This window comes from Narcine bancroftii, chromosome 6 (assembly GCF_036971445.1).
Source record: "Narcine bancroftii isolate sNarBan1 chromosome 6, sNarBan1.hap1, whole genome shotgun sequence".
NCBI classification, from domain to species: Eukaryota; Metazoa; Chordata; class Chondrichthyes; order Torpediniformes; family Narcinidae; genus Narcine; species Narcine bancroftii.
In genome coordinates, this window is record NC_091474.1 from 223,689,387 (window position 1) to 223,709,933 (window position 20,547).

A 20,547-nucleotide genomic window follows, 5' to 3' on the forward strand; every position below is an offset into this window, starting at 1 on the left:
GGAAACATTTTTTTAAAATTAAAATTCTCGAAATTCCTCCAGTTGAAATCCAGGAAAAGACAAATTACATGAAAAGTTAAAACATAACAAATGTAAATACTACAGTTTTCACTTCTAAGACATTATTGGCAAAACTTTATTTTACCATTCAGACTTACTATGTCATCAGTGTCCTGCTCTTCATTGATACAAGCACCTTGTTCCTGTTCCTTTTCAAAGATGGCCTTCAAAAAAAGTTTTTGAAAAAAGGTAGAACTTCAAATATTGCTTGACAATTATTTTGCAACTAAATGAATTCAGAACTCTTGTATTTACTATATAAAAATTAATTTTAAAAGACTGTCATTCACTCCTTCCCTAAAGTGTGCCAGCCTTTTCTCCTAATGGAGAAATACCAATCAATAGCCCATACAGAAGCTACAACTTCAGATGCTGTTTATTTCTTGAATCACGTGATTGTTGTAAAGAAACAGAAATGCTGAAGGAACTCAGCAAGTCTTGCAGTGAACATAGAAGATAAAGATATATATTCCTTCTTCAAGGTATTGAAGGGCTCAGGCACAAAATGTTGGTTATATATCTTTACCTCCTATGTTCGCAGAGAGACCTGCTGAGTTCCTCCAGTGTTTCTGTATTTATTTCTTGAAACATTCCTTCCCCAATTCAACTCCTCAAACCAGTCAGTTATGACAATCATATGAATCAAAAGCTCTATCTCCAGAATTGCTCATATTTTTGCTCATTTAGTCAGGCAAATTATTCAGCTTTTGTGTTGTATTCTTATAGAGTTGTTGGAATTTATTTATTTCTTTGACCTTGTTCTCCCAGCTCAAATATTTAATTTGGGCTGAAATTAAAAATAGGAGTGGACGTATTTGTGTAATAGATGGAAATACTGAAATCCAATCAACTCAAGGGAAATTTTTTCTGAACACAATTTTGGCAAGTCTGAAAGGAAGGAATGAGTGAATGAACAAAGTGACTGACGGTCTGTGTGTTTATTTAATACAAGGAATATAATGTGTAAAGCAAATTTACAGAGTTTGGATCAACACATGGAATTACGATATGCAGAGATTTGGCCAAGAGAAAGACAGGACCAGCAATTCAATGATTTAGTTGGGATAGAGGGAGGCAAAAGTGGTGGAGGGGTTGCAGTATTATCCAGGAAGTGTCACAGCCATATTCAGAGAGGGTGCATTGTTGGGCTCATCCCCCAGTGCAAAATAAGAAAGATGCCATCATTCTGATGGACATACAACTGCCCTCCCAATAACACTGAGAAATAGAGGAACAGACAGATTATGTAAAGATGTAAAAGCAATAGGGTTGCTTCAATATTGATGATGACTCAATATTGGGACAGAGGGGTGGAGAAGGGAGAAATCCAGAACCAGGACAGAATGATGCACTGTGACCATTGTTTACCTAAAGTTGGAAAATTTAATGTTCATACTACTGAGTTGTATACTAACCAGGCAGGATACGTTTTGTTCTTCTGATTTCATATTTGGCCTCACCTTGGCAGTGGAGAAGGCCAAGGACTGACAGGTCATTGTGGCAATGGGAAAGGGAATTGAAATGGCATAAAAAAGTGAGCACAGGACAGCCATTGTGGATAGAACATAGGTATGCTGCACTCATATTGTCTACACTTGTACACTTCTGCAAAGCAACCTTGTCAATGGCCTCATTGAGAAGAGGGCTGGAGGAGGTGCAAATGAATCTTAGTCTGACCTGGAAGGGCTGTTTGGGTTTCTGTATGACGGCGAGGGAGATGGTTGAGACAAATATTCCACCTTCTATAACTGCAGGGGAAAGTGCCAGGGGACAAGGAGATATGGATAGTTAGTTATAAGGGAACCAGCGAGACATGGACAGAGTACTCCCCATAGAAAGAAGGAAGGGATGGAAAAGGTGACACCTTTGCAATAAACATTTAATTTTTAAACAGGCCCTTCCAGCCCACGAGCCCGTGCCACACAATTAACCTACAACTCCCTTACATTTTGAAGGGTGGGAGGAAACCAGAGCACCTGGAGGAAACGTAGGCCGGCATGGCGAGAACGTACAAACTGCTTACAGGCAGCATCAGATTTGAACCCAGGACACTGGCACTGCAATAACTTGGCGCTAACTGCTACACTAACACTGCCGTCCTTGTGAAAGACATTGTAATACACAATTTTTCTCATAAATACTTGTACTTACAGCCATATCCTCTCTGCTAAGTGTCACGGTGACAGTAACAATTGATCCTGCAGTAATGTTGCTACTGTCTTCATCGTCCAAAACTGAGAAGGAACAAAAAATATTTTAAAATTTCTGATTTATTCCCTTAAATACCTCATCTCAAAGCCTCTTCTCCGTGCAATAGGACGCATCAATAAATAGGTTAGGATTTGGGAAATTGCCAGATTTTGGGAAAGATAACAAGTTCACCAGACTGTCACTAAACTAAATGGGTTGCATACGAGATTATAAACTGTGCATGAATTTAGAAACAACTTTTCAAAATGACATTTAATCAGTCCAGAGATCACTTCTAAGTGCTACACTGCAGTATACAAGGTGAGGTCAGATCAGATACAATTTATTGTCATGAAATAAAACACGTGCAATATTACACAAAAGTGCCTTTAGTCCATTATAACGCAGACAAAGATGCGCCATGAGCGTTGCGTGGCACCCTTCACAGTCAAAGAAAGTAAAAAGAGTCCCTTCAGATTCCACGGATTCACCTCCAACACTCCTGCAGCAACACAGGACTCCAGTTTAGTTCAAACCTCTGACACCACCTCAGTGTCCAGGGCTTCTCGGGAGTCTTTTTTTTCTCCCCATCAGCACCCTTTTGTATCCCGATTCCAATACCAAGTTCTCAGGAGCTAGTCTCCAGCAGCCCACAGCGTGATGAGAGCCCTTTGACCTCATCGCCAGCAGCCCGTGTGGATTCTTTGCCTGTAAATCACCAACAGCTCACCATCTCCTCTGCTTTTCCATCTTAACTGGAGGGTGTTCTGCCCATTACTGGTGCCATGTACCAGTCTGCTGTTTACCCAGAATCTGCAGTCCCCTGTGGCTACTGCTGAACACAGGTGCTGCCATCTGGGATCCAGACTCTGAAGTGGCAGGATTTCAAATAAAGCACTGTTGGCTCCTTTAACAGGCTATTTAAAGCCTGAAAGAAGCCATTCGCAGTAGGAACTCTCGGTAAAGCACTGCCTCTCCTCACCCCGGGTCCCCATCGTTTACAGGAACACCAACAGCCGTGTCATTTTTTTTCCATTTTGTTCACTTCTGCTCTGTCACCAGTTGCACTTTCAAACGACTGCAATCAGGACTGGTGCCAGTGAGCATAGGAATTCCACACAAAAATAACACTAGACAACCAAGATATTGCACATTGAACACTTTTGGGTGAATTTTATAGATTTTGGGCTGCTAATCATAAAAATAGCCTGAAAATTTCCTATCATGTACCATTTTTTAGATATAACCTATTTTTGTGATTTTGACTACTTCAAGCAAACAAAGCCATGAACTGCAACATGTCATTGAGAAGTCATTTTCTGCCTTTGCTCTTGGACGTCTTCCCTGCTGATCTCGGTGAGTCAGAACTTTGCGACCATGGAAAAGCAGTATCAGGGCAACTGGAATCCATCAATGCAGGCTGACTATTGTTGGACACTGACAAGAGACATCAGATGCCAAATACAAACTAAAATCAGCGGCAAATGTTTTAAAGTCAGTTAAACAAACGTAATGTATCAGCATCATTATGCGATTAAATATGCTCAATTCAACGGAAGTTCATTAATGTTTCTCCAAGTTCCTACATGATACAACAAATCTGAAATTATCTTTACGTTCAGCTTGAAGATGTCTATCATAATCCCCATTTTTTTTTCAGGAAGCAAATCTTTCAAAAAAATTTATAGGGCATTCTAAATCATTTTTAATTAAAATGTTCCAGACATTGCAATTAAACCTTGCATCTGTCTCATCCCATTACAAAAGTATTAACTTAGCATTAATCAGCAGACTTTCCTGAAGGACAAAGTGATGCTGGAACAGAGGAAGTAGGAACAGGAGTAGGCCAAAAATGGCCCCTCGAGCCTGCTCCGCCATTCAATACGATCATGACTGATCTAATTGATGACCTAACTCCACCTACCTGCCTTCTCCCCATATCCCCTAATTCCTCTTCTGAGGTTGGAACAGAGTGTGGCATTCCTGTGGTTGACCTAGAGAATGGGCAATCCTGACACAAATAACCATAAAAATTTATAAAAGCCATGGATGCTAGAAATGTGCAAGGTCAGTTTTGCATGAGGCCTTCCATCATTGGAAAGCATCAACTGACTTTATCTATCAGACATTATTGAACTTGCCCAGTATTGTAATATCTCTAAAATGCAAACTAACACAATGAATATTACACAAGACTGAACATTCTGAAAAAGAACATGCAAATTACAATTCCCCCATTCTTAAAAATGTACACCAACAGACAATTCTGCAAAATATTAATACATACCTTGCAGCTTTACTTCCATGCCTACATGTGGAAAGCTCCCAAGCACTGATATGACCTCATCATACTTCTCTTCACTCAGGAATCGCAACATATGGCGACGATCAGCGTCTTTCATGCTAACCAAGTCTTGAATTGTTCGGACTTTGTACTGTTTGCAGAAACAAGGAAAACAGCATTCCAATATTTAACAGATTATTCTGCTGCAAAGGTTGTACTGATTAATAAATTGCAAGTAAAATTAATGAAACATTACCACTTATTGCTCCCACCAATATATCACAAGCAAAATCATTCAAGTTCATCATGACAGCACATAAAACCAGATGAAACTGTTTAACCAGACCACAATACATTTCTCACACAGCACATAATATGATAGAAAAGAAATAAAATGTTACGAGCCCAGAGGACCCCAAAACCTAGCACCAATAGATATTCACCATGACAAATGGTTACTTAAACAAAAGTTGCTTTTATTATCTTTAAACATGAAAACAGAATCAAGCTTTAACTTATTATTAACTTAACTAACCTAACTTAATCTCTTTCATATTCTAAGTGCACGTGTATGAAATGTGTGTGTAAATTTAAGAAAGTTCTTTGGTTCACGGTCCAATCTCACTTCTCATTCTTCCAAGTTCTCTGGTTGCAGGCAATTCTTATACTGTGCATAGAATTTAATGTGTATAAAGTTCACCAGGCTTTGGTGCTCGAAAGGTAAAAGTTTACAACTCAGGAAGGTTCTTTGTAGGTTTGCAGAGAGAGATGTGTGTTTCCAGGATTTCCACCACTGAGGTACAGGTACACAATCCTTTATCTGGACATCTAAAATCCGGAAAGCTCCAAAATCCGGCAAGTGGGGAGAGAGGTGGCAGCGTGTGTTGGGCGGGCGGGAGATCAGCAGGGAGAGTCAGGCAGGCAAGTGGGGATTGGGGGAGATGGCAGGACGACTGGAAGGGGTGGGGGTGGATACGGCAGCACAATTCAGTTGGGCTTAAATTAGGCTTTCCGAAATATGGAAAAATCCAAATTTCGGAACACATTGTCCTCCAAGGATTCCAGATAAAGGATTGTGTACCACCATTAATCACCTCAATGTCTTGCTGATAAAACTTGTCCCATCAGGGTTCTCCAGATGATAACCTCTTTCTTTCATGCTATCACAAAGTTCCTTTTTGTTCCATTTATTCCAAGAGAAACATCAGACAGATAGCTCTTCCAGCCATCCGCCACTCTGGAGCTTCTGTTTCAGTTCCAACAAGCTTCTCCTGGCTTGTTACAGCTTTCTGTGTCACACACAGTCAAAGACTCCCTTCTGCCTGTCTCTCTCTGAGACTGACTGCCAGGAAGCATGTGTCCTTCAGTCTCTCTCTCACCTGTAAGACCCCTGACCCTGTCCAGAAAACAATAGGAGTTAGTCTTCGGGTTCATCTGTTGTTTTTAGGGAAAAAGAACCCCTCAATGACCTCTGAGCAATCTTGTCAAAAGCCTTGCAAAATGGTATCAGGAGACAGCCTGTCTGCTTTCTGTGGCTTCAAAGACAATAGTCCATTCATTTCATTTATGACATCAATTCAATAAACACCCACTTGTGAAGTCCATAAGCATTCTGCACAGTTTCTGCAAAGTACAGTGGATATGACATCTCCAGTATTTCAAATAGATCTACTTTAAAGTGTGTGCATGTATGTCACCTACCCTACTTTTCCAAATTTATCCCCCAAAAACATTTCCAAATATTCTGTTGCAATATATGTACAAATATTCTGGAATAATTTGCTACATTTAATTTGCAAGCCCAAGATCAGTGCAGGAAGAAGCTATTTCCCAGCTGAGCAGTCCTGATTTTGATGCTCTTGTACCTCCTTCCTGATGGTAGCAGGTCAAAGATACTGTGGCAGGGATCCTCAATAATTCTTTACTTAAGCAATGCTCCACTGAATGTCATCAATTGAGAAAAAGAAGGCCCCAGTGATCTCAGCCATTTTAATTATCCGCTGTATTCACTTCTGGACCATGCTTTGCAGCTACCAAAACCACACAATGATGTTGCCACTCAGGACACTCATTGTGTTCCTGTAAAATGTTGTCAAAATGAGGGTCAGTAGCCTTTCCTTTCTCAACCTCTAAGAAGTGTAGGCACTGCTGTGCCCTCCTGAGGTAATGTTATGGGTGGAGGATAGGTCATGTACAATAATATGCTTTACTATTGTACTGCTTTATGTTGTCTGCTACAACTTTTTAAAAGCACCCCACATCTACAACAGTTTTGAGTTTCTTTTACAGCTCGAAGGAGCTTCAATCAGTTCAACACACTACACAGCATCTAAAACAGGAAAAGTACACTAGATACTGCGAAGATTATAGGCCCAAAAGTGCCCTAAAGTGCTGTGAACCTGTGCTCCAGAAGTAGGTAGTGCGTCCAGCTCAATTGCTTCAGCTCGCCACAATATAGGTAATAATCAAATTAGCAATGATACCTTTGACCAGCCAAATCCTGTTCTTAATTCTTATCCTATTCTGATGAATAACGAGCTTTCCATTCCAAAAGAATACTCAAATGACTGCAATGTTCAATTCCATTAACTTCAATCTACTACCATCAAGAAAATGGCACAGGAGCATCAAAATCATGACTGCCAGCTGGGGAATAGTTCTTCCCTCAGACTGAGTCTGATGAGCAGTACTCTGTGACCACGTCAATCATCCCAAATATTTATATACACTTTGATTATTATGCTCTGTGTATTGTGTATTCTTGTGTGCACCATGGTCTGGAGAAATGCTGCTTTGTCAGGTTGCATATACACAACCAGATGATAAAAAACATGAACAGGCAATCCCATTTTGAAGGAAATATTTGTATCTCCATAATTTATTACCTTTTTAGACAAACAGTATTTGAGATTTTCCTCTTCAAAAAGTGGAAGCTGAAGTAGAGGGGATTTAGATTCCCATAGGCTCTGCACCAACATCTGTGACAGCTTCATACAGTTCTCAATGGATTCCAAACGGGGAGCGTGGATTCCTAACCAGTGACAAATTTAAATGCATGGAAAAAATAATATCTCTCTTTAAAATTATTCCTAATTAACACTGTACATCCCAAATAAAGATGGAGCAATTGCATTAATACTATTAAATCACTCACCACCTCTGGTATTGGCCATCATTGTCAACTGGCATCCAACATTAATCATTTCTTGGAGGAGAGCAGGACATTTCCGTATTACAAACCAATAATCTTTTGGAAAGAAACAAATGGGTCATTCAGTACTGAGAAAAATTCTTAAGGCTCAAATAATTACAGTGACTCCCTCAAAAACAATTCATCACACGTACAGCAAAATTAACATCCTTTTCATTCCACTAGTATTTTTATTTAAAAATATGAAACTATTTACGCAATGGTTTATATCTTCAAGTCGCTTTCATTGCATCTGGTTTGCCCTCAAAGGACAATCATTAGATCAGGAGTGGCACAGCATGGAAATGCACTCTTCAGTCCATAGAAGCCTTAGTACCATTTTATATTAATCCCATTTTCCAGTGCTTAACCCTTAGCCTTCTACGCCATCTCAAGAACTATCTAATTACTCAACAGCAAGTGTACCTCCTCCACATTTCAAGCCACATATCCTGCAAATATTCGAATCCACAGTGTTAAAAGTGCAAACAAATGAACCTAAAAATTGGTTACTTTTATTTAAATAGTTTATAAAATGGTTTACATCCACCTGGTTTAATTTCTTGTTTGAAATAAAGCTACGCACCCCTTCCCACAACCAAACTGTCACTAAGGCTCAAGTCCCTGTCGTGCTGTCTGAATCCAAATCTGATGTTTCTTTTGATCCAAAGCATTCTGGCTTAAGAATACAATGAATGTATTATATATGCACATTGTACATTGAAGGCACATTAAGCTTCAAGAATTTTAAGAAATACATTTCAGAATGCTGCCATTGGGGAGGAAACTAAAGATAATTTCAGACCTATTTTTATTGCAAAGGACATTTCCAAAAATAAGTTAATGCAGTTTCTTTTAAACTGGGGATGGGGTAAAACAACCAGCAGTGTATAGGTAGCACAATAGCATATTTAAAACTACTCCCTGAAAAGGAGTAGTTGAATGGTTACGTCCAGTGTAGAATTTATTTGATTTGCAGCAAACTTGGCTGAACTACTCAAAAACAAATTTTAAAAAACCAAGTTCTTCCTTCTCTTTCTTTTAAATTTACTTGACAAGTGTTTGTGTTTGCAGTGTTCTTTTACACTAGCTTAAATTACATTCACCTGAATCAGTCTCTGCCGAAAAGTTTGCCCAAACTGCAGGACAAGCTTCAAGGTTACACAAATATACTAGGTTAGTAAAGCTTTTCAAATTGTATTTACTTTGAGATGCATGGCAAGTGTGATAAATGTGTGAATTTATATTTAAAAAATTACATCATAAAATATTTAATTTATAAATAACTAATTAACATACATCAGTGAAGTTTTAAATTTTAAAGCACATAATCCTCATTATTTGCACAGAGATCAAGCTGGTAATAAAAATAGCAAATAATACTCAGACACTCTTTCTACTTAATATAACCCCAATAAACACTTGCCCTGAAATGCTCTAAAAACATTAACACTGTAGTCATTTGTGGGTTGTACAAACACAGAGTTTAATTGTTTAACAATTTGTTTCAAACAAAGATTAATAATTCAACAACTCAGTTCAAATGTTCAAAAATGAAAGCCAACCTGCCGACTCAGAGAGGAAAAGTAGCCAGCCAGCCTTAACTACCAGTCCACTGTTTCGACCCCATCATGCATCGGGCACGCTCTCGCGCAAGCCCAAACCTCCGAATGATGGTTCAAGAACTAAGTGGTGTGATCTGCCACATGTCCACACCACCCCCCCCCCCCACCCCCAAAGAACCGGAGTATTGGAGGTGGTTAGGTTGTCAAGTTGAGGGTGGGTGGGTTTGGTTGTGATGGTGGACACCCTCTGCGGAGGGGTTGTGCCATCTGTACTGGTTAGTCAATGTTCAAATGTGCCAACTTGAGATGATCCACAGAGAGAGTCTCGGGTCTGCCACCCATGTCGATGATGAAAATCGTGGAATTGTTTTGTAGCACTTTGACGGGCTCCTCAAATGGTTTTTGCAGATGTGTACGGTGGGAATCATGGCGAAGGAAAATGTACTGGCAGTCCTGGAGGTCGGGTGGGACATACGTGGTTGAGACTGTGTCGGGCCATTGGGAATGGAGAAAGCGTGCCCACTTTCTCACAGAGGCACGTCAGTGTGGTCATGGGCAGTTCTTGATGTCCACACACTGCTGGGATAAAGTCCCCTGGTATCATAAATGGTGCACTGTACACCAGCTTGCCAAGGAAGTTGCCAAGTCCTCCTTTGGGGCAGTGCGTATGCCTAGCAATACCCATGGCAATTCGTCCATTCAGCCTGGGCCCGTGAGCCATGCCTTGAGGAATGTCTTCATGCGTTGGTGAAAACATTCCATTATGCCGTGTGCTTGCGGGTAGTAGGCCGTTGTGTGGTGCTGCTTAGTGTCAAGCAGCCAGGCCATTGCTGACCACAGCCCAGAGGTGAACTTCGCACCTCTGTCGGAGGAGATGTCTGCCGGCAAGCCAAAATGGGCATTCCAGTGGGCAATGATGGCACGTACACAGGTCACAGTGGAGGTGACCGAGAGTGGGATGGCCTCTAGCTATCTCGTGAATCTGTCCACGATGATATAAAGGTGGGCAACACTTCTGGATGGGGGCAGTGGTCCCACAACGGCAACATGGATGTAGTTGAAATGTCGGGGCAAAGTTCTGCAGTGGCGCCTTGATGTGCTGCTAAATCTTGGAGGTTTGACAGGAGGTTTGACAGGAGGTGCATGCTCTGGCCCAGTTGCCACCTGTTTGCGCAACCCTTAATACATGAATTTGGCTGCAAGAAGTTCCTTTGTTGCTCCAATGGAAGAGTGAGCTAGGCTGCGAACTATGTAGAAGATGCAGTGTCACCGAGCAGCTGGGATGATGGGTCTTGGCTGTCCCGTAGACACATCATAGGGGAGTGCAGTGTCGCAGGTTTGAGATGGAAGTGCAGTAGGCAAGCAGTTCTTCATCCCCTCACTGGGCAGCCGCCACAGCTGTGTAGTAGGCACCTGGGGCCAGAGTGTTTGATGGCATTGATGGACGTACGGGATAACGCATCTATGACCTGGTTGCTCTTGCCTGTGATGTGCTGGATTGAATTCATGTATTCCAAGATGCAGGTCAGTTGGTGCTGCTGTCAGGCTGACCAAGGATCAAACACTTTGATAAAAGTAAACGTGAGTGGTTTGTGGTTCTTGAGAGCCGCAAAATCCCTGCCCTCGAGAAAGTAGAGAAAATGCCAGATAGTGAGATAGAGAGTGAGGAGCTCCCGATCAAAAGTGCTGCATTTCTGCTCAGGGAGTCTCAGGTGATGACTGAAAAAGGTAAGGGGATGCCAGCTATCATTGATCAGTTGCTTCAGCACTCCGTCCACGGCTGTGCCAGATGAATCGAACATGAGAGTGGTCCGTGTGTTGGCCCATGGATGCACTGTCATTGTTACCTTTTCCAGTGCTTCCTTGGCATTGTCGATCGCGATCATGTCATCCCAAACAAGTTCTTTCAGCTTGTGAGCCAGGACATCGAAAAGCGGTTGCATTATCCTGGTTGTTACTGGCACAAAACGATGATAAAAGTTGACCATGCTCACAAACTCTTGGAGTCCCTTCACAGTTGAGGGTTTGGGAAACTTGTGAATGCGTCAACCTTGGATGGGAGCGGGACTGCTCCGTGCTGATTGAAGTGGTGGCTGAGGAAGATGATGGACACGAGGCCAAACTGACACTTGGCAAGGTTGATCATCATGCCATGCTTGTCAAACCTCTGGCAGAGCATTCGGAGGTGTGCGTAATGTGAGAGTGGCTGGTGATGAGGATGAGGATGTGGTTGAGGTAGATGAACACAAAGTCGAGCCCACAGCCTACTGTGTCCATAAGCCTTTGGAAAGCTTCGGCAGCGTTCTTGAGGCCGAAAGGCATGTGCAGGAACTCAAAGAGCCTGAATGGGGTGATGAGAACCATCTTGGGGATGTTGTCTGGGTGGACTGGAATCTAATGGTAGCCACTTACCAGAGCGATCTTGGAAAATATCTTGGCACCGTCCAGGTTTGCCATGAAGTCCTGGATATGAGGGACAGGGTACCAGTCAGCTGTTGTGAACTTGTTAAGACAGTGGTAGTTCCCACAGGGTATCCAGCCCCCAGATGTTTTGGGAACCACGTGAAGCGGGATGCCCACAGGCTGTCTGAGAGGCAAACTATGCCCATTTCCTTTATCCTGTGGAACTCGTCTTTGGCCAGTTCGAGTTTGTTGGGGGCAGCCTGCATGCACGTGCATGGAGTGACGGGGATATGATGCTGTATCCCATGCTTGCGGCTCGTCGTTGTGAAATGGGGAGTTACGATGTCCAGAAAATTGGCTAGGATCCTGGCATACTCATTGTAGGAGAAGATCACTGAGCCAAGGTGGGTACAGTCAATTTGGCATGGCGCAAGGTGATCGATTCGAATGTCTTGGAATTGACGAGACGTTGTTCTTTCAAATCGACCAGCAGGGAATGCACCCAGAGGAAGTCGGTGCCTAGCAGCAGTTGTGAGAAGTTGGTGTTGGTAAAGGCCACTTGAAATGGGAAGAGTTGAATTTGAGGGGGATCATGCAGACCCCATATGTCTTGATGCTGCTGCTGTTGGCGGCAGTCAGGGGAGGCCCCTTCTTTCCAGAACGAGTGTCAATGCTTGAGAGAGGTGAAGGTAATCGATGATGTACCTGGCAATTTCCTGGTCCAGCACACTGACCATGTAGCAGTACTTTGTAGTGTCAGCAGTCATCTGGTGTATGTGGAATTGTTGAAACAATCCAGAAGGAGGGCATTTTGAGTGAAACTGCATTCTGTAGACCAGCATTTTGCAATCCAAAAGAGGCTGTTTTGGATCATCGGGGTCACCACTGTAGTCGTTTGTAGGTTGTAAAAACACAGAGTTTAATAATTCAATAATTCAGTTCAAATTTTGTTATCCACGGTCAAAAACGTGAGCTGACCTGCTGACTCAGAGAGAGGAAAAGCAACTGCCCAGCCTCGCGATACCAGCCCGTTGTTTTGACCCGATCACGCGCCGGGCACCTGCTCTCGCGAAGCCTGAATCTCTGAATGATGGTTTGAGAACTAAGTGGCGTGATCCACCACAACACATTAATAAACATTCAAATATTTAAATATTTAAATACCCAAAAGACAATAGTATTAGCTAATATTCTTCCATTAAAATAGGTGGTCTGTGTAAACAATTGACGTCACTGATGTCCACGCTGCATATAGCAAATAGCCACTTCACACAAGAAGCCTGGAAGATGATTACAGCATTTATTCAATAATTTGTGTCCAAATGGCTCAAGTACAAGGACGCACTTGTTTATCTTTGTGCCAAGCACACTACTATGGAATCTGTTGATAATAAATTAGCAAGTAACGGAGATTGAGTGTATTGCCCTCAAATAATTTCCAATTTTTTTTTAAAGATTACTTAAAGATACACGATAGATATAACTAAATAAGTTTATTTTTGCTGATAAACTCATTTAATTGCACTAATAAACATATACCAGAAACAAAAAGAACCATAATTCATTGGAAGGGAAATACGTTTTATCACAATGGTTTGTAGATTAGCAATTTATCAAAAACTTGAACTGTAACCCAACCAATACCAATTTATAGGAGTGCTACCTCACAGCACCAATGATGCAGATTTAATCCTAATCTCAGTTATCATGTATAGAGTTTACATTTTCTCCATGACAGAGTAGATTTCCCTCTACACCTAAAAGATGTGTGGGTTCATAGATGACCTGGCCAATGTAATATGCCAGAATCTTGGTAGGGACAGCTTCTGGATCTGGACATCATATAATCATATGGACTACTAGTCCATGCCGAACATCATCTCCCACCTGGTCCCACTGACCCACACCCAGCCCATAACCTTCCACACCTCTCCCATCCATATACCTATCCAACCAATCCTTGAATATTAACATCGATCTCGCTTCTACCACCTCTGCCGGAAGTTCATTCCGTATCCCCACCACACTCTGCGTGAAGAAATTTCCCCTTACGTTTCCCTTAAACTTTTCCCCTTTTACTCTCAATCCATGCCCTCTTGTTTGAATCTCCCCAACTCTCAATAGAAAAAGCCTATCCACGTTGACTCTATTCATCCCCCTTATAATTTTGAATACCTCTATAAAATCACTCTTCACCTTTTATGCTCCAGAGAATAAAGTCCACGGATTTTTTCAGTACTTTAAATAAAATATTCCACTCTACTATATTGAATGCCTTTTCAGATTATGAATAAAAATTGATAAAAGGAAAAATAGTAGGGATGAAATAACTGGTATGGATTTGATGGGCCAAATGTAAGAAAATATGAAATCCCTCAAAAGCACCAATGGAAAAAGACTTCCCAGTTTCAGTGATCTCCTGCAGCTGACATCAATGTGACAACACTCAATATTAAATATATTCCATTTTAGGTGCAGCATCATTTCATAACATATAAAATAAGAGCCTCCAGTGCCATAGCAGATCTGACCATGAATTCAACTCCCCGTCACCTATAATTCTATTACAATGTCAAATTCTATCCAACTGGATCAAAATGAGGCGATCCTATGAATTAGTATTGGTCAGGCAGTGTCTACAGCTTCCACAGGCAGGTAATTCCAAAGATTCATTAGGTGTTTACACACCGCAGGTGAGCGGTGACCCTACTTTGTCCCAGGAAAAGTGCCAAGAATTCAGGATCAACTGGGCCTCTCACACCGCAATCCAAATTTCTGGGAATTTACCCTCCTTGGCTATTTAGGGAGAATCCCACCCCAAACTGATGACACATTACGCACTCACAGGAGTGTTCCACTTTGTCTGTCGCCCAACCCCCGTTCCCCTCGGTAGGTCGGTGGCCCGCCTCCCCGCCATCACCTCGGTTGGTCAGTGGCCAGCTCCCCCCTTCCCCTCGGTAGGTCGGTGGCCCGCCTCCCCCTCGGAAGGTCGGTCGCCAGCCTCCCCCCCTTCCCCTCAGTGGGTCGGTTGCCCGCCCCCACTCCCCTCAGTAGGTCAGTCGCCCGCCTCCATTCCCCTCGGCCGGTCAGTCACCCGCCCCCTCCCCTTCGGCTGTGGGTAAGTCGGTCACACACCCCTGGCCGTCGGTAGGTCAGTCGACCGCCCCCTCCCCTCAGTAGGTTGCCCACCCCACTCCCCTGGCTGTTGGTAGGTCAGTCGCCTGCCCCCTCCCCCCCTCACCCTCCAGCAGGTTGGTTGCTCGGTCACACTTTCCCCCTCCACCCCCGGCTGTTGGTTGGTCAGTCGCTCACCGGCACCCTCCCCCTTGGCCATCAGTCGCCTGCCCACACCAACCACTACGCTCCATGGTTGTATCGTCACGTCACGACGGTGTCACAATGCTGGATGAATGACCAACTTTCCCATAATCCCTCATGCAGCTGGAACCACTCTGGATAATCCAGCTGTATGAGGAATTATGGTTAACAAAGACGGCCATTCATCCCGGATTGCGCTGCCATTGCCACAGGCTAAAGCGGCCCGTTGTTGTCTGGAGGAAAGTATCTTTTAATTTTTAATCACCTACATGATGCAGCATAAAAGTGCTGATGTTATGAGGCTTCTCTGCATGGCCATTTGGCCCTTCATACCACAGGGAGAGGGTGTCTCGCTATTTCTTCTTTAATGGCAACATCAAGCATTTTATCAACTACAGGCATTCACCTAATCTGCTTATAGTTACCAGTTACCTACAGCAATATTCCTACAAAAATTTTTGCAATGGGGATGCAGTTAAGATGATCCTCACACATAAAGTGGAGAAAATCTAGAAACAATTCTAAAGTGTGGAAATCCAGAAGTCAACAGCAATGATTTTCTGCTACTTTACAGTATGATTCTGCAGCTTTTTCAAATGTATTTAGTAAATTGAAGAGATTAAATTGTGAATTTTGAATTTCTAATGTTAGTAATTGAAAGAATTATGTTGTTTTAAATTGGGAAACTCATTTTAAAGTACATGACAAGCCATAATTACTGCTCATCAACCCCACTAGCTTAAAAAAATTAAAATTGTAGAGTCTAAACCATCAGCACCTTGAAATTCCTCGATTTTTTTCTCCAATATAGTATTTCAAATTGTATTTTGATTTCACATTTATGCTAATTCACTCCAAACTATAGGTTAATCTTCTTCCTTTCTGAGAATATTTCCAGATCTGCTTGATCTGTGCAGTTAATATTAGAATTTCACACAAAAGGAGAAATCCATCCCATATCTTTGTGGGAAGATTTCTCTAAGACCAATCTTGCAATCTTGCTATATTTATGCAAAACTGAACATCAATGAGAATCCATTTGTATACACCCACCATTTCACAATACAAAACCATGCAAAATTAGGGTTTAGCACATAGATGGATTGTCAATATTTTTACTTTTTTGGGAAAGTAAAAGTGATTCACTCCCCATTCTCGCCACAACCAGTGTTCTAAGCTTATTTCACCTTCTTCTAGAGTTTTACTGATCTCCAGCCTGGAAAGATGTGCAAGAAGCAAAACTCTGGACTTTACACTGTATGGCAGACAAAATGGAAGTTCTTTCTTCTTCTCGTTAACATTACCAAGTTCTCGAATAAGCTGCAATATAAAAAAATAATAATTTTTAGTCCTACGGTATTAGGAAAATTCTACAGAACAAGTAGAAAGAGGCACAATTTAGATTACACCTATATATATATATATATATATATATATATATACATACAGAGTAATATTTTACTGAAATCTTTATTTTAAAGAAATCTCTTGGTGCTTGCCACATTGACCACCGCCAGTGGGCTGATATCGCCTCCAACCGTGCATCTTGGCGTCTCACAGTTCGGCGGGCAGCAACCTCCTTTGAAGAAGACCGCAGAGCCCACCTCACTGACAAAAGACAAAGGAGGAAAAACCCAACACCCAACCCCAACCAACCAATTTTCCCTTGCAACCGCTGCAACCGTGCCTGCCTGTCCCGCATCGCACTTGTCAGTCACCAATGAGCCTGCAGCAGACATGGACATACCCCTCCATAAATTTTCGTCCGCGAAGCCAAGCCAAAGAAAGAATATTTTACTGAGTACAAACATTTGAGAGCATTTGAAAAGTGACATTTTAAGAGGATTGCAACAATGTGCCTTCATACTTTGATCTTGCCTTAACTTAATCCATATGGATCGGAGGTGAGCCAATTGAATTGATACAAACTTTCTAGGCTTTCTTATTTCAATTGCCATATACTAAGTAAAGCACTAAAACACTCCTTTCCAGTAGCCACAAATAACTGGGAAAAAAAAAGAACAGAAATATCTAATGGGATACCTTCAAAAAAGCCAGTTTAGGTTTTATTGTTAGAGGACTAGAAGCTGTGTCATGATCTGTGCTTTATGAAAAGTTGCACTTCAAATAACCTAACATTACTCTGTCCCCTTACAAGGGCTAACTTTGCATTTACCATTTCACCCTGATGTCATGCCCACTGCGCAATCCAATACTAAAGTCCCAGATTCACTAATCTAGAACAGAAAAATCACAAGCACAAAATCACATGTATGACAATGTTCCCACCTGAGGTATTTCAACATTGTCCGTTGGTCTCATGACTGCTTCTTTGTTACTGCGTGGATCAAACTCAAAGGCAGCCGTTATTACCATTATAAGGCCTGAAAGAAGATAACAGATTAGTAAATAGATCAAAGTCACAAGACCTTCTGCCCTATTCTCTGCACTCACATTCTGGTTCCCAACCTCCTGCCAAACTAGTTTAAACCCTCCCCAACAAAACCTAGCCACCAGGTTGTTGGTCCCTTTCTAGTTCAGGTGCAACCCATCCTTTTTGCACAGGTCAGACCTTTCCCAGAAGAGATTCCCAATGATCCACAAATCTGAACCCCTGCTCCCTGAACCAACTCTTCAGTCATGTATTCATCTGCCACAACTTCCTATTCCTACTCTCTCTGGTGCTTGGCACAGGCAGCTGTCCTGAGATTACCCCCCCCCTTGAGGTTCAGCTTTTCAACTTCTTATGTAACTCCCTATAATCCCGAGGACCTCATGACTATGCCTATTTATGTCATTGGACCACAACATCTGGCTGCTCACCCCCACCCAACTCCAGAATGCTGTGAACTCGATCAGAGATATCCCTGACTCTGGCATCTGGGAGGGAATATATCATCTGGGTGCCTCAATATCATTCACAGAACCTCCTATTCACTTGTCTAACCAATGAGTCCCCAATCACCATACATCCCCTCTTCTCCCCACTTCCCTTCTGAGCCAAGGGTCCAGCCTCTGCACCAGAGATGTGACCGCCACAAACTTGTCCCTGGTTGATCGTTTCCCCCCCCACCCCAACCTAATCCAAAACGGCATACCAAGCTCCTCCTCAGCCTCTGCTTGTCCAAGCCTCCAAGTCCCACTCTGACCCGGAGCCACTCAAACACTGGCCGTTCTGCTTGAGCGACCCCTTTTTATTTTATTTCACTGCCCCATATCTTATATTTAATATCCTTAATCACAGAACTCCACAAAAGAATTGTTGGAGGAATTCAGTGTCAGACAGCATCCAAGGTCAATGTTTCAGGTCTGGTATCTTTATCAAGACTCTTACACAGAACTAAGTGCTCATCTCAAATAAAGTAGCTTCAAAATGAATGCCATGCACTTTTTTCTACTTTTTGTAATTAAAAAAAAATTTAGACATACAACATGATAACAAGCCCTTCCGGCCCATGACCCCATGTAATCCCAATTAAACAACTCCTGTACATTTTGAAGGGTGGGAGGAAACCCATTTGACACGGGAGAACCTACATATTCAAACACAAGTTGCTGGAACTGTAATAGCATTGAGCTAACCACTACACTAGCCATGCCATACTAAATATGTAATCCCACATTTTGGTCACTACAGTTCATACCATCATGGCTTGCAGAAATATTAAAATAAATAGCTGTATGCAAAAATTTAGCGGGGGAGATCACTCAATGATGGAATTTGACATGAAAAATCAGAACTACACAAAATCTACAGAGAGTAGATGAAAAGATTTAGAGATATGAAAATAACCTTCTGACCATGCATTGCAAGTGATATAAGGAGATCAAAAAGAGAAATATTACTTTAAAAGGGAGGGGGAATGGGCAAACATTTAAAAAAAAATGTACAATGCAGTAATTGAACAGAGGCACAAATAACACATCAATCTAACTTAGAATTATAGGAACATTTCCTCAGTCACTAGGCCAAAACCCTAGAACTACCTACCTCTTAGCAAAAGAGATAACATGAGCATATCTAGAGATAACTAATTTAGCAGCAGCTCATGGCTACATTCCCATAGTGGTTGATAATGAGCAATAAATAAATGTGATACAATAAAATCTCATTATTAATAAAACTTCAGGAAAATTGGAGTTAAGATTTGTGTTTCTTTTTTTTTTGAAAAGTTTATTTAAAAATTTTACAAAATACAGATGTAAAATACAAAAAAAAACAAACCCATCTAAAATCCCCTATACCCCACTATCCCATCCCTTACTATCCCTCCCCCCTCGGAGCTTAACATACACAAAGTATTTATAAACAAACAAATTTGTGTTTCTTAACACTACAATGGCTCAAAGAGCAACTCACAATCCAAGAATTCAAAATTAAAATACCAAACTAGCTACTTACGTTTCATGTTCATATTGGGGGTTCTGTTCAAAAAATGCATGTACAGCTGTGTTGTGTGAATAAGAATCTGGTCACCACTATACCGTACAGAACGGTACCACCATGTTCCCTTCATAAATGAAAAAAAAAAGGAAACACAAGTTTAGTGTCACACAAGGACCCAATGAAACAATGAATAAAACAATTCTGCAAGATAGGGACTGGCCTCAGATGTATCGACTTCAAATTATCCAAACATGAAAGTTCAGAATAACTTTAAATTGAAAAAGACTTACCACAACCACTGGCAGAATCACCATGAAGGCAAATCCATACACAGCCAATACCTGAAAAATGTAATAAAGTTAGAATTCTCACGCTTTCTTTGTTAAATTTTTAATATTCTGAAAATATTTCATCTGTGTTCATCTTCCAAAATTATGTTTTAAATTATATTTAAAAAGGATCTACTTGACCTTCCCTAGAAGGCCCTGTCCTTTTACTTGGCCGTAAATCAGATTTAGTGCCGTTAGCACTTAAATCAACTGACATAGAAAACCACGCAATTTCCAAGGTATTCGCATGAATATCACAACTAAAATAAATCATTTTAGAGAATGAGCATTTTAGAACCATGGAACACTACAGCACAGAAACAGGTATTTGGGCCCATCTAATCTGTGCCGAACTGCTATTCAGTCCAGGCCCAATGACCTGCGCTCACACTATAGCCCTCCATTGCCCTCTCATTCATATACCTCTTCAAATTTTTCTTAAATGTCAAAATCAAGTCCACATTCACTTCAGTTAGCAACTCGTTCCACACTCTCACCACTTTGTGTGAAGTTTCTCCCTAATATTCACTTTAAACATTTAATCTTTCATTTCTGCTGATAAGCTAACAAGATCAAAATGGAAACATATTTTTAACCTAATACTTTCTCTTACACCCCCTAAAATACTACCTTGTATTTTATTTTGTTCTGCTTTTCCATACCATGCAAAGATTTCTCACAGTGGATAACTGCAAATGCATAAATTAAAATCTTACTAAATATGTGAAATAGAGAAAAGGCACATCATGGTTGTTTGGATTCTTTTGTAATGTTTGACAAGCCACAGCTTTGTGAATCAAACAAATTGCATAAATGACAAA

The 20,547-nt window shown here is 41.4% G+C and overlaps 1 protein-coding gene and 1 long non-coding RNA gene across 12 annotated transcripts in view; one reads left to right on the forward strand and one right to left on the reverse strand.

Moving 5' to 3' along the window:
* sec63 (SEC63 homolog, protein translocation regulator) overlaps positions 1 to 20,547 on the reverse strand; it is a 109,713-nt gene that overhangs the window by 30,097 nt on the left and 59,069 nt on the right. Inside the window, exons 7-15 of the mRNA XM_069887518.1 lie at positions 19,688 to 19,738; positions 19,413 to 19,521; positions 17,300 to 17,394; positions 16,198 to 16,330; positions 7,689 to 7,781; positions 7,420 to 7,565; positions 4,538 to 4,685; positions 2,212 to 2,294; positions 159 to 224 (exon numbers count right to left, since the gene is read on the reverse strand). Of these exons, the coding sequence (XP_069743619.1) occupies positions 159 to 224; positions 2,212 to 2,294; positions 4,538 to 4,685; positions 7,420 to 7,565; positions 7,689 to 7,781; positions 16,198 to 16,330; positions 17,300 to 17,394; positions 19,413 to 19,521; positions 19,688 to 19,738 (924 nt within the window). The remainder of the gene's footprint in view (positions 1 to 158; positions 225 to 2,211; positions 2,295 to 4,537; positions 4,686 to 7,419; positions 7,566 to 7,688; positions 7,782 to 16,197; positions 16,331 to 17,299; positions 17,395 to 19,412; positions 19,522 to 19,687; positions 19,739 to 20,547) is intronic.
* The window catches only part of LOC138737062 (uncharacterized), an 81,699-nt gene that overhangs the window by 25,794 nt on the left and 35,358 nt on the right, over positions 1 to 20,547 (forward strand). For 2 of the 11 annotated variants that reach the window (XR_011340747.1, XR_011340745.1), the window contains one exon: positions 3,491 to 3,606. The exons of the other annotated variants lie outside the window; for them this stretch is intronic. This is a non-coding gene — a long non-coding RNA (uncharacterized lncRNA). The remainder of the gene's footprint in view (positions 1 to 3,490; positions 3,607 to 20,547) is intronic. 11 annotated transcript variants of the gene reach the window in all.